This window comes from Dermochelys coriacea, chromosome 8, assembly GCF_009764565.3.
Source record: "Dermochelys coriacea isolate rDerCor1 chromosome 8, rDerCor1.pri.v4, whole genome shotgun sequence".
Lineage (NCBI taxonomy): Eukaryota > Metazoa > Chordata > Testudines > Dermochelyidae > Dermochelys > Dermochelys coriacea.
This window is the reverse complement of record NC_050075.1, coordinates 57,155,114-57,168,165: the sequence shown is the minus strand read 5'-3', so window position 1 is coordinate 57,168,165 and position 13,052 is coordinate 57,155,114. Positions and strand designations below refer to the sequence as shown.

At 38.2% G+C, this 13,052-nt stretch overlaps 1 protein-coding gene across 1 annotated transcript; it reads left to right on the top strand.

The window, feature by feature from the left end:
- Positions 1-216: 216 nt before the first annotated feature.
- On the top strand, positions 217-11,544 carry PTGS2 (prostaglandin-endoperoxide synthase 2). The gene is made up of 10 exons (XM_038414799.2): positions 217-391; positions 1,882-1,998; positions 2,149-2,292; positions 3,213-3,356; positions 3,882-4,063; positions 4,892-4,975; positions 5,938-6,184; positions 7,873-8,159; positions 8,903-9,050; positions 9,229-11,544. Exons 1-10 carry the CDS (start codon positions 292-294, stop codon positions 9,636-9,638), a joined length of 1,863 nt encoding a protein of 620 aa, XP_038270727.1. The 5' UTR covers positions 217-291; the 3' UTR covers positions 9,639-11,544.
- Positions 11,545-13,052: the final 1,508 nt, after the last annotated feature.

Here is a 13,052-nt window from a genome sequence, read left to right as displayed (position 1 = left end):
TGCGTGGGGGGCGGGGGGGGGGGGGGACCGCGCACGGGAAACCGAGTCTCGTCGTTCGGGGATTGCCCCGATCCCATGACCTGGGAAGGAAGTTTGTTTTTTTTTCCCCTCTTTACACACTGCAGGAATTTCCCCTCTACCATTCCAATGCTGTAATAGGAAAGGGCGGCGCTATTTCCAGCTGTTGGTTATTTATAGGTCTCTCGTTGGCACGCTGCAGTTAAACGTGGACGCCATCTACAGCGTGCCGGGAAACTCGCAAGCAAAAGTAGCTTCTCGCTGCGGAACCGGATGGGGCAACGCTGCATCAGGCTTCCTCTCTTGAAGAACCGGCGGGATATGATCGTGCCCTGCACTTTAATCATCGGGCTCCTCGCTTTCAGCCGAGCAGGTGCGTTCTCCGACCTTCCTCGTCTCAGCGCCGCGGAAACTCTCCGGGGCGCTTTCCACTTGTCTGAGCTGCCTTTGCTTGCAGCGCTTTGCGGGATCCTTTCCCCCCCAGAGTTGAAGCTGCGCTGGTGCCTTTTGTTTAATTGGGCTCTCTTTCTCCGGCGACTTGGGTGGAGGCAGGTTTGCTAGCACGGGCTTGAGGGCGCTACAGAGAGAGCGAGATTCAGAATTCATTTTCTAACGAGTGCCCCGGGCTTTTGAATAGCACTGGTGACACCCCGGGCTTTTGAATAGCACTGGTGACACCCCGGGCTTTTAAGAAATGGAGCCTCAAGTTTAAGAATGTGTTTATAGTGACATGGGAGCCAGTGCAGAACCTCATGAGTTGTAATCCTGGAGCTGCCAAGATGGTCAGGGATGCAATCCTGTGCTCTGGGTTGTCCCTAGCCTCCTCTGGCTGCTAGAAACTGGGAATGGATGACAGGGGGTGGATCACTCAATGACTACCTGTTCTGTTCATTCCCTCAGAAGCACCTGGCATTGGCCACTGTCAGAAGACAGGATACCACAGGCTAGACAGACCCATTGGTCTGACCTAGTATGCCATTTTTACATTGTTGTTGTTAGAAATATCATGTTGACTTCACATCCCAACCTCTCTGATTTACTAGTAAAAGAAAACTACAATATTACTTTCTAATATTCCCACATGCTTTGGTGTAAAAGTTGCTCCTGATATTCTTAGTAGCGATGGGCACCAGCTGCAAATTTTCAGCCAGCATCCAAATTTCTCCAGTGTTCTGGGGAGTCGAGAGATGGGGAAATGACATACAAAACACTGGTTTCAGAGTAGCAGCCGTGTTAGTCTGTATTCGCAAAAAGAAAAGGAGTACTTGTGGCACCTTAGAGACTAACACATTTATTAGAGCATAAGCTTTCGTGAGCTACAGCTCACACTGTATCTGGTTTAGGGCTAGAAACGGGTAAATCTAGAATTTGGAGCTAAAGAAATTATAAATAGCTCTCACGATGTCTAGTTATGCCCACTTATTAATAAACCCAACTTTCATTGAATTCTGAGAACAGAATTAGGCCTAGAGAAATTATGACTTTTCATTTCCCCTCCATTCTCTCTTGCCACCTTCAAAACTTGTAGTTATACTACAAGTTTTAAATGGGATATTGAGAAATGATCTGAACATTCTGAGAGGGGTCATCGATTCTCTAGCAATGCCTCCTACATACAATACCAACTGAAAATGAATCACCCATAAACAACTGTCAATATTTTTTCTTCTTATATTAATAGCTTTTAAGTATATTAGTGCAGGGTTTAGTCTGAATTGGTCCTACCTACAGTTTGATTACTTTCTGCCATAATCCTCAGGAAATTGCTTACATAGCTCTTAAAACTTTGCTTAGTGAGATGAAAACATTGATTCATGCATTCCAAATATTATTTTATTAACATTATTCTAATTTTCATTGCAGCTAATCCTTGCTGCTCAAACCCATGCCAGAACAGGGGAGTATGTATGACGACAGGTTTTGATCGATATGAATGTGATTGTACAAGGACAGGATTTTATGGGGAAAACTGTACTACACGTAAGTATCTGAAAGCTATGTTTTTATAAATAACAATAATGAATCTCGAAAGCTGCAAAATATTCCAGTATTTTATTTCCAGATTTGCATATTATTTAGTCCTCATAAGTAATTTACAATATTCTTAATCTTTCCCCTCAATGCTCATAGCGGAATTCTTGACCTGGCTGAAACTGACATTGAAACCTACTCCGAACACTGTCCACTACATCCTCACTCACTTCAAAGGTGTCTGGAATATAATAAACAGCATTCCCTTCTTCCGTGATTCCATCATGAGATATGTATTGACATGTAAGTATCCTCTCCTTGTGCTATTAACCTTCAGTTGTAGACATTGGCCACAGGAGTTTAAGGAAATACTGGTTTCAGAGTAGCAGCCGTGTTAGTCTGTATTCGCAAAAAGAAAAGGAGTACTTGTGGCACCTTAGAGACTAACAAATTTATTAGAGCATAAGCTTTCGTGAGCTACAGCTCACTTCATCGGATGCATTTGGTGGAAAAAACAGAGGAGAGATTTATATACACAGACACACAGAGAACATGAAACAAACCCATTGTTTCATGTTCTCTGTGTGTGTGTGTGTGTATATAAATCTCTCCTCTGTTTTTTCCACCAAATGCATCCGATGAAGTGAGCTGTAGCTCACGAAAGCTTATGCTCTAATAAATTTGTTAGTCTCTAAAGTGCCACAAGTACTCCTTTTCTTTTTAAGGAAATACTGTGTTACTTAGTTATTTTATATTCATTCATTCATACATACATACGTACATACTTTAGATATATGGGACAGGTAATGTATCTTGGGACAGGAAATGTAGGAAGCAGAAGCCAGGTATACATTTCACCTCCTAATCAGGAAGCAACCACAAGGAGTGGGAGAATGGATGAAAGGGACTTTTTTTTTTATGGGGGTCCACCTTTGATCAAAATTTATTCTTATTTCTGTAAGACAAAAATTATGACACATTTATAAAGCATGTAATTTGTTCATCTCTATAATTGAATGCAGTGATTCAAATATTATATTATACACTGCAGTTTTCTATTAAATAACGTTTTAATACTAGAAAGTACCACACTGTGTAAATTTGCTCTTAAATAAGGACTATTCCCAAAAGTAAGGCGGAAAGGATTTGACCTTGTAGCTTAATTAAATTCAATTTACTGTTTTAAGGCCAACATTAAAAATACTTTTTTTTTTAAATTTTAGCAAGGTCACATTTGATTGACAGTCCACCAACATACAACAGCCAGTATGGTTACAAAAACTGGGAAGCCTATTCCAACCTTTCCTTCTATACTAGAACCCTCCCACCAGTGGCACTGGACTGCCCAACACCTATGGGTGTTAAAGGTAAGAAATAGAAGAGATTTCCAATGTTTGCTTTGTAGAGTGTGGGAAAGTCAATTTATTTTGCTCTCTCGGAAAACATTTAACAGACTATATTTTTTTATAGAGCTACAGTCTTTGAAATCAGCAACAGTATATTGTAAAATGGTTGTGTATTGGATATACTGTACAAAGAGCTAAAAACTAAGTAATGATTTACACAGACTCCAACTGTAGTTATTGAGATAAATGTTAGAAATAAAAGAGAGGAGAAATTGAAAAAATTGAGTTGCAGATTCAACATAGCAGAAACAAAGATTTTTAACAATCAACTTGTGTTTTAAATCAAGTGCGTAAGGGTTGTAAAAGTTTTATAGCTAAGTCGTCAGCAGGTATAAATCAAGTAGCTCCACTGATTTCTATGGAGTTATGCCAGTTTACACCAGCTGAAGATCTAGCTCATAGGTTTCACATATGATAGATACTTGTTCTAAGGAGAAAATGACATAGCTGGATTGAAAAATATACGGATTTGATTTTAAATTACAGGTAAGAAGGAGCTCCCAGATTCCGCAGTAGTTGTGGAGAAATTTCTGCTGAGGAAAAAATTTATTCCTGATCCTCAAGGCACAAATATGATGTTCACGTTCTTTGCTCAACATTTCACCCACCAGTTCTTTAAGACCGATCACCACAGAGGGCCAGCCTTCACCAAAGCTCTTGGCCATGGGGTAAGATCATAAAGTTGTGACTCTCACTGAAAAGTGTAGCAAAGTTTATCAGCCTTTGTGGCAAGAACAACATCCTTCAGAGTGCTAGGAGCGTATATAAACATTGTGACGCACATACTACACAGAATTCTTTGTATTACTGAGAGCCTTACGCTGCAGTTTACAAGGCAGGCAAAACTCCTGTTCAACAAGATGGAGGCATTTCCAGTCCAGACTATAGGAGCCTAAATAATTCTATCCAAAATACCAAATGATTTAGTTCTCCTTATCTGCACAGTCTTAATTTTCCAAATGTGGTGTTATTGTTTTCACACAAACCCATCCATATGTACTGAGACCCCAAAAGTTTTTCTATTGGACTGTTTCCATCATGCATAAAAAGGCATATACTGTACTGCAAAATAATTGTCATGTGTTTACACTTTTAAAAGAGACTTTGCTTTTGAAAAGCAACTATTTCACATGAGTATCAATTATTTCTTTGAAACCAATTCCAGGTTAAAAGTCCACAAGAATCTTACAATATTATATTATATAGTTTCCAGGCTGTCCATTCTTTTAGACGCGTTTGAAGCAGCCTTTTTTAACTCGGTGTGAATTTAAAAACTCGTTGTTATGCATAGTTTGATCCAGTTCTAACAAAAAAGCTGACTTTATTTTTAAATCTTTATGTAAGGTATTCATAGGGTGCCAATCATCATAGTATACTTAATGTGCAAACATTTAAGTCCCAATCCAACTTCCATGGACTTAAACAGGAGTTGGATCCATTCTAAAATAACCAGAAATGTAGTTTGACTTCATGTTTCAAATACTTTTATTTTATAGGTTGACTTGAACCATGTCTATGGAGAGACTTTGGATAGACAACTTAAGTTGAGGCTACTTAAGGATGGAAAGCTGAAGTATCAGGTGTGTTTCACTTTAAAATTCCTACTGTATAATAGGAGAATAATGGAATTTTATAATTAACATTTGTTAATAGTATGAAGTCTTGTTAAAACACAAAGGGCCAAAATCAGCCATGGTGTTAGCAGGTCTCATCTACTTTAGTAGGAGCTGCACACATAAATACAAGGGCAGAATTTGGTCCACAGTCTGTATTTTTAGAATGGGAAAAATAAAATACTGGAGAACGTCTATTTATCATCAGGTTTCAGAGCAGCAGCCGTGTTAGTCTGTATTTGCAAAAAGAAAAGGAGTACTTGTGGCACCTTAGAGACTAACAAATTTATTTGAGCATAAGCTTTCGTGAGCTACAGCTCACTTCATCGGATGCATTCGGTGGAAAATACAGTGGGGAGATTTACACACACACACACACACACACACACACACACACACACACACACACACACACACACACACAGAACATGAAACAATGGGTTTTATCATACACACTGTAAGGAGACTGATCGCTTAAGATGAGCCATCATCAGCGGGGGGGGAGGAAAACCTTTCATGGTGACAAGCAAGGTGGGCCATTTCCAGCAGTTAACAAGAATGTCTGAAGAACAGTGGGGGGTGGGGTGGGGTGGGGGGGAAATAACAATGGGAAATAGTTTTACTTTGTGTAATGACTCATCCACTCCCAGTCTCTATTCAAGCCTAAGTTAATTGTATCCAGTTTGCAAATTAATTCCAATTCAGCAGTCTCTCTCTGGAGTCTGTTTTTGAAGCTTTTTTGTTGAAGGATAGCCACTCTCAGGTCTGTAATCGAGTGACCAGAGAGATTGAAGTGTTCTTCGACTGGTTTTTGAATGTTATAATTCTTTTATGTAGAGACTGTCCAGTTTGATCAATGTACATGGTAGAGGGGCATTACTGGCACATTGCTATTTATCATCAGTGATTCTTAGTCTTTTTATCTGCAGATGATTGATGGAGAAATGTACCCTCCCACTGTGAAGGACACTGAGGCAGAAATGATCTACCCACCTCATGTTCCTGAGCACCTGCGATTTTCTGTAGGCCAGGAGGTGTTTGGTTTGGTCCCAGGTTTAATGATGTATGCCACAATATGGCTCAGGGAGCACAATCGGGTCTGTGACATTCTTAAGCAGGTGCATCCAGAATGGGATGATGAGCAGCTGTTCCAAACTACCAGGCTCGTATTGATAGGTGAGTAAACGTGAAAATCAGACTTTCCATATTAAACTCTTTTACACAGACATAGACCCCAGCTTCAGGGGACTGCATTCTCAAAAGTGATTTTGCGTGCCTCCTTATTTTGGGGGGCCAGCTTAAAATACCTTAAAAGTATTTTCAGAGAATAGGGAGATCAGAACTTCCTGAAAATTAGGTTCCTTTAAGATGTCTCAAGCTAGGCACCGAAAAACAGAGACACAAAATCACTAGTCCACTTTGGGAAATGGAGGCCTTTTTTGTTTTTAAAAACAGCTATTAATTATACAGAACATTAAAAAGTTATCAACATGTTACAATGATCTGGGAGGTTTTTCCTCCCCTAGGCAGCTTCAACAGGTTTAATAATAGAACAGATTTTACTTAGTTTGTTAAATCAAGTCACAAGGAAATTTTTTTAAAGTTTTCATGACCTATGTTCAGTATTTGATGGTTCATGAGAAAACATTCCATTGTAACCAGTATCTTGAATATCAAACTGTGGAGAAAATTCCTAAATCAGGTGGCATTCTGTTTCTTTTACTAAGGGAACTAGAACTGTGAGATGCATAGTGAGGAAGCAGGGAGGTGAGTTTAAGGCCATATCTACACTAGCGCTTATATCAACAAAACTTTTGTCGTTCAGGGATGTGAAAAAAACACACCCCGAGAGAAATAAGTTTTACCAGCATTAGCGCTTGTGTGCACCACGCTATGTCTCCCACTGACATAGCTACCGCCACCCATTGAGCTATGTAGATGGGAGAGCTCTCACCCATTGGCATAACACAGCTACACAAGTGCTCTTACAGTGGCACAGCTGTGACGCTATCAGCTTGTAAGTGTAGACATGACCTAATTCTCAAACATCAGGTATGTGCGACTGGATGACCTTCACCTGCTGCTAAATTGTCTTGTCTTCAGTGCAATCGCTGCTCTTTGTTACAGGTTAAGAGGAAGGCTTTGATTCAGTTTAGAATTTAGGAAGTTACTGAAAAGCTAACACAAAATGATGTTATATATTAGTCTCTATCCAGTGACATTTATTTTCATGTTAATGTTTATGCACACTCCATTTGGGCAAGACAACTAATTAGTTGTCCCCAAATGAAGAATGCAACAGTATACTAAAAGGAGATGGTTGTATTTGATAGTAATAGCAACTCAGATTTGCTTTGAGATATCTATAACTTTTTCTGGATAAAATTGGCAATGTTTTCCCTACAGAAAAATTCTATAGAATGTAATAGCAAATTATGTCCTTGCTATAGAATTATTAAAGGAAATTATAGAAAGGACACTCTTCACTACTAAATTCTAAATGTTTATTACATTTTAGAACTGCTATCATTGTCATCCCTATTCACTTCTATAAAACTTTCCCATAAGAAAAGGAGTACTTGTGTTTTATGCTCAAATAAATTTGTTAGTCTCTAAGGTGCCTTTTCTTTTTGCGAATACAGACTAACACAGCTGCTACTCTGAAACATTTCCCATAAGAGTTTACAAACCATTAAGAAATCTGACATCTTCTGAAACTCCCCCCAAAATATATTTATTTTAGAACAATCCTTGGCCATTTTACCTCACCATTTACATCCTTTCTTACACAGCTGGCTGAACATTCAGAATTGTTCAAGCAAACAAAACTGATACACATTTTCCCTGTTTCATTGAACTAACAGGAGAGACTATCAAGATTGTTGTTGAAGACTATGTGCAGCACTTGAGTGGCTACTATTTCAAGCTGAAGTTTGATCCCGAGCTGCTGTTTAACCAGCGATTTCAATATCAGAATAGAATTGCAGCTGAATTCAACACTCTGTACCACTGGCACCCACTTCTGCCTGACAGTTTTCAGATCCATGACCAGGAGTACACTTTCCAGCAATTTCTCTACAACAACTCTATCATGGTGGAACATGGCCTTTCCCACATGGTGAAATCCTTCTCCAAGCAAACTGCCGGCAGGGTAAACATTCTCACAACATTTTTTAGCTTTTGGACAGAGTCTAGAAATTTTTTGTGCCAATTAACATAAGCCAGAGTCTTGGCAAAAAGCTTACTTGGAATTTCTTCTGTAAAAAAGAAAGATACCTGCTAGTTCAATAGTAAAATCTAATTCTTCCCAGTACAGGAGTTACCAAAGCAAATGCACTTTAAATGTTATTGTCCACGAGCCCAGATTCTGCACTCTCAGTACTGACAGAACTCTCAGTGATTTCAATGGGAGTTTTATTTGTAAGAAGGCTTCAGGGTCAAGTCAAAAATGGCCTTTTAATTTAAAAAAGGAAAAGGAAAAGCTCTTCCAAAGCTTGATATAATCTTGCAAAAAATATCATTTACTTGAAAATAGCATTCATTTTATAGTGATTTTCAGTTGTAAAGTTAAAATCCTAGCAATTCTGGGTCTAAACAAGTGTATCTACTGTAGTAGGTTGCACTCTCAGAGAAGTGCACTGCAATAGCTGTATTTTCTTAGTTAGGCTGTGCCATGGTTGTGGTACTCCCGCAGTGTTAATGGAAATGGTAGGACTAAAAGCCATTCAAGGGACACTTCTTTACTCAGAAGAACCCCCATTCATGTCAATAGAAATGTTGCCTGACGAAGGCAAGCAGGATTCCACCCAAAGTTTATACACACTATAAAAGCTGTGAGGAGTTTGCCTAGAGTTCTTATTATTCTTTGTATTTTTTTTTTTTTTTTTGCAATAGGTTGCTGGGGGTAAGAATGTTCCTTTTGCAGTACAGAAAGTAGCTAAGGCTTCAATCGATCAGAGCAGACAGATGAGATACCAGTCCTTGAATGAGTACCGAAAACACTTCCTATTGAAACCTTTTAAGTCATTTGAGGAACTTACAGGTAAGAGCTATTCTTTCGAATGGGGCCTTTTCTTACAAATGACTAATATGGTAAATGGGACACTGTTTGTTTCCAGGATTATATAAATTGGGGTTGTGGTGGGAAGTAGGATTAAAGACCAAAAGAAGAGTGCTAAAAGGTGGGATTTTCCATTTACTACTCTTATTTATTATTACAGGAGAAAAAGAAATGGCAGCTGAATTAGAAGAGCTTTATGGAGACATTGATGCTATGGAGCTGTATCCTGGCCTTCTAGTAGAAAAGCCTCGTCCTAGTGCCATCTTTGGTGAGACTATGGTAGAACTTGGAGCACCATTCTCTTTGAAAGGGCTGATGGGAAATGCTGTCTGTTCTCCGGAGTATTGGAAACCAAGCACCTTTGGCGGAAAAGTGGGCTTTGAAATAATCAATACTGCCTCCCTACAAAAGCTCATCTGCAATAATGTGAAGGGCTGTCCCATCACCGCCTTCCACGTCCTAAACTCTGAAGCCACAGAAATGGCCACCATTAACGTCAGTTCATCGAGCTCTGCAATGGAGGATATCAACCCCACGTTACTAATGAAAGAGAGATCCGCTGAATTGTAGAACATTTATTTATTTAAGTAATTGTATAAATTATTATATTTATATCTTAAAAAATGAAATCCAGGCTGTATTATTGAGACAAGGGTTCCAGCGATCAAGGCAGACCACTTTCTTTTTTTTTTTTTAAAGCTTGCAGCACTGGATCAGTTATTACATCTTCTGTAACAGAAACAAGTATTCCAAAGTGGATTGAAAATGGTCCAATTTTTTTTTATATTTTGCGATAAAACTTGATAGTAAATGTTTTGTTTTGTCACTTAATAGGCAACATAACACTACAGGAATAAGTTATTTTGCCAACGTATATTTTAATTTGAAAATGAGCTATCAAAAAAACAAGAAAATTGGATTAATGAAAACTGCAATAATTACTAATTACAATACCATAAATAGTAAATTAATGTAAAACAAATTATGCAACTTTAAATGTTTGTATAAAGTCAGCAAATGAAAAAGTTAAGTTTCTCAAACACTACCTCACTATCATGCACATATTTTATATTAACTTTTAACTAAGAGCCTTAACTTTTATTTTCTGACTTGGATGTTGAAACCGTTACATTAATACTCTTTTTAAAATTAAAATTTACTTTATAAAAGTATATAAAATACATAAATATGTGTTTTAAATTCCAGTTGGGTTTTGGAGTTTGCATGACATAGGTGTGAGTAGGGTGGAGGGAAAGATTTGCTGCTGTTTAGCTTGAAGTAGTTATGTGCCAGACTGGGATAACAGGGCATTTATATTTTGATAGCTGTGTTGTATATGGCAAGAAATCAGAGCAAGAAATTACACTAAATGATTTTATAATAGCACCTTAGATTTTTTACATGCAAGGATCATTTCATTATTTTTAGGAGGGGGGTGTAGAATGGCATTTTCTATTAAAACTCCTGGGGGGATTTAGGTAGAAAGAACGCAATTATTTAAGCTGGAATTGGTCAGAAAACAATTTTTGGGAGAAAGAATGGCCAGGGAGCTTTACTGACCACTGTGGACAAGGCTACAGTTTTAATCTCATCTGAAAGATGGAGTTTTCCCAGCACAGTATATACTGCATCTTTAATATAGGGTAGGAAAGTGTTAGCATGAATATGGCCTTGTTACAATTTGACTGACTTTCCCTAAATTTCTAGTTACTTGTTTTTACACTTTTTGATTATTTTAATTAGGCTGCTTCATTTTAAGATATGTTAATTTGTAATTTTCAATACTGGTAACTAAAGGAACACACAGTCTATTGTACACCGAAGTGTATGAGGTTGACTTTTTTACAGATAAGTTTGGGAATATTTTTATTTTTTTTTTCTATGCAATGCACAAAGTAGAGAAAGCACAATGTACATTAAAAGATGTTGAGGTTTCTTATATTTAGAACTGTAAATGTTCATAAATGGAAGACTATTCAGGAGGTCACCTGAGATGTGAAATGGATCAGAACATGTAATTTACATTCACCTCCTCCTTGAGAATACACTTACCTAAAAACTTTCAACATTAATCCACTCTAGGGGAAAAAAATATTTTTGTTAAAATCTGCACCATCTTGTTGCCAACTCTATCTGAACTGAGTTAGTTTTCAGAATTAGGGCCCAATCCTTCTGTATGAAATTCACAATGAGATTTCCAGATACAGACAGTTTGAATGTAGACCAAAAGCTACATGGGAAAGAAAGCGGGTCTTCCTCTATTTTGTACAATGCAAGCACAATGTCAGCACTTAAATAAGTTATTAATTAATAATATAGGGTTCCGATGATTACCATATATGGCGATGACAATTTGAGATTATTTATTTGTAATGTTTTATAATAAATATGCTTGAATGATTTTTCCACGTTTATTTTTTTATAAAAAGGACATGTTTAAAATACCACTGTTAAAATAAAAACATTGCAGACATTATCTGTGAGTACTGGTATTTGATACTTGATTGCAACAGAACATTTTAGTTGATTTACAATAATATCACAAGAATACCATATAATTTTATTTCTCCCCTCCCACCCAAGAGTTCATTTTAGAAAATGCATTAAGTTTACTAACAATGCAAGATTAGGATAAATCAAGATCTAGAATTTGTATCTTTGCATTAGTACTTGCCAAAAGCTGTGTTACAAAATTTTGCTAATTTTTAGTCAGAAAAGTGTTCCTGTTTTTTTTTTTTTATTATTTTTTTTTTTGGAGGGGGTGGGGACAAAAATGTAAATGAAAACTTCCCAGCCAATACATATCCAAGTTAGTATGTACTGAATTGGGAAGAGGAGGGGAAGGCAGCAAAACACTGGACTCCAGCTTTCTTTAAGAGAAGATTTGGGGGGCATAGTAGAAAGAAAGTAAAGGGTCTGGGCATGAGCAAAAGGAAAAGCAGAGTCAGGATGGGGGGCAATTTTATCAAATATAATTAACCATCAATATAATGAACAAATAATAGTTCTTTAAACAAGAGGTCATCATAGCTGATCTCCCAACCCATAGGCTGACCCTTGGAACAAGCAATAATGAGGAGACCATACGATTGACCATGTCAGGCAACAAGACACCAGAGGTGGTATTCTATCTTGGCTGGTTCATCCTCTTCCTCTGGAGCTAGCTGCTGAAATGTGGCCACCAGAAAGTGAGACACAGACTCTGCAATAGTGTTATTTACTTCTATTGTGTTTGAAAACTCACATTTTGCTGAACACAATTCAGAACACAAACCCACATGGTTCTCATAACTCTGAGATCACAACATCCACTGCACAATATAGACAATTTCAACAGTCCATAGTACTAACTTCCTGTTCACATCTCATTCTGCAACCAAACATAGAGAAGAACTCCAGAATGTGTAATCCCTGAAGAAGAACTTGATGTTCATTTTGTCCACCAAAGGAAAGATTCCAGCTATGCCTCACCCTCATCTAGATTCCTGGGAGGTTCATCCCATGGAAATTGAATAAGTGTGCCATGGACATCAAAGCCCATTTCCCTTGAGCTCTCCTACTCCCAGGACACGCTAAAGGTTTCACAAGTAAGAGCTGCCCATGGGCATTCCTGTGTCAACCTAGCAGGTTCCATCAACTGTGAAACAATCCTTTTTGTGGGGTGGAAGAGGGGGTATCAGGGTGTAGGTGAAAAGTGGACTTCATATTACACTTGGCCAACTAATCTTATTGAAGCAGCAAGGTCAGCCATTAATATCAGACCACAACATCTCTGAAGTAGATTGGCCCCACCACCTGTCACAGCCATTCCCTGAATGGAGGACTCTGCTATCACTGTTTTCCTGTTCAATATCATGGGACCCTGCTGCCAGGATAGCTATCAGAACCATGTGAGCTGTATCCTTAACAGATCCATAGGGGGCAGCAAATACATCATGTGATTGTAGTTCATTCTCCCATAAAGCACTGCAAGGGGCTCCCCTC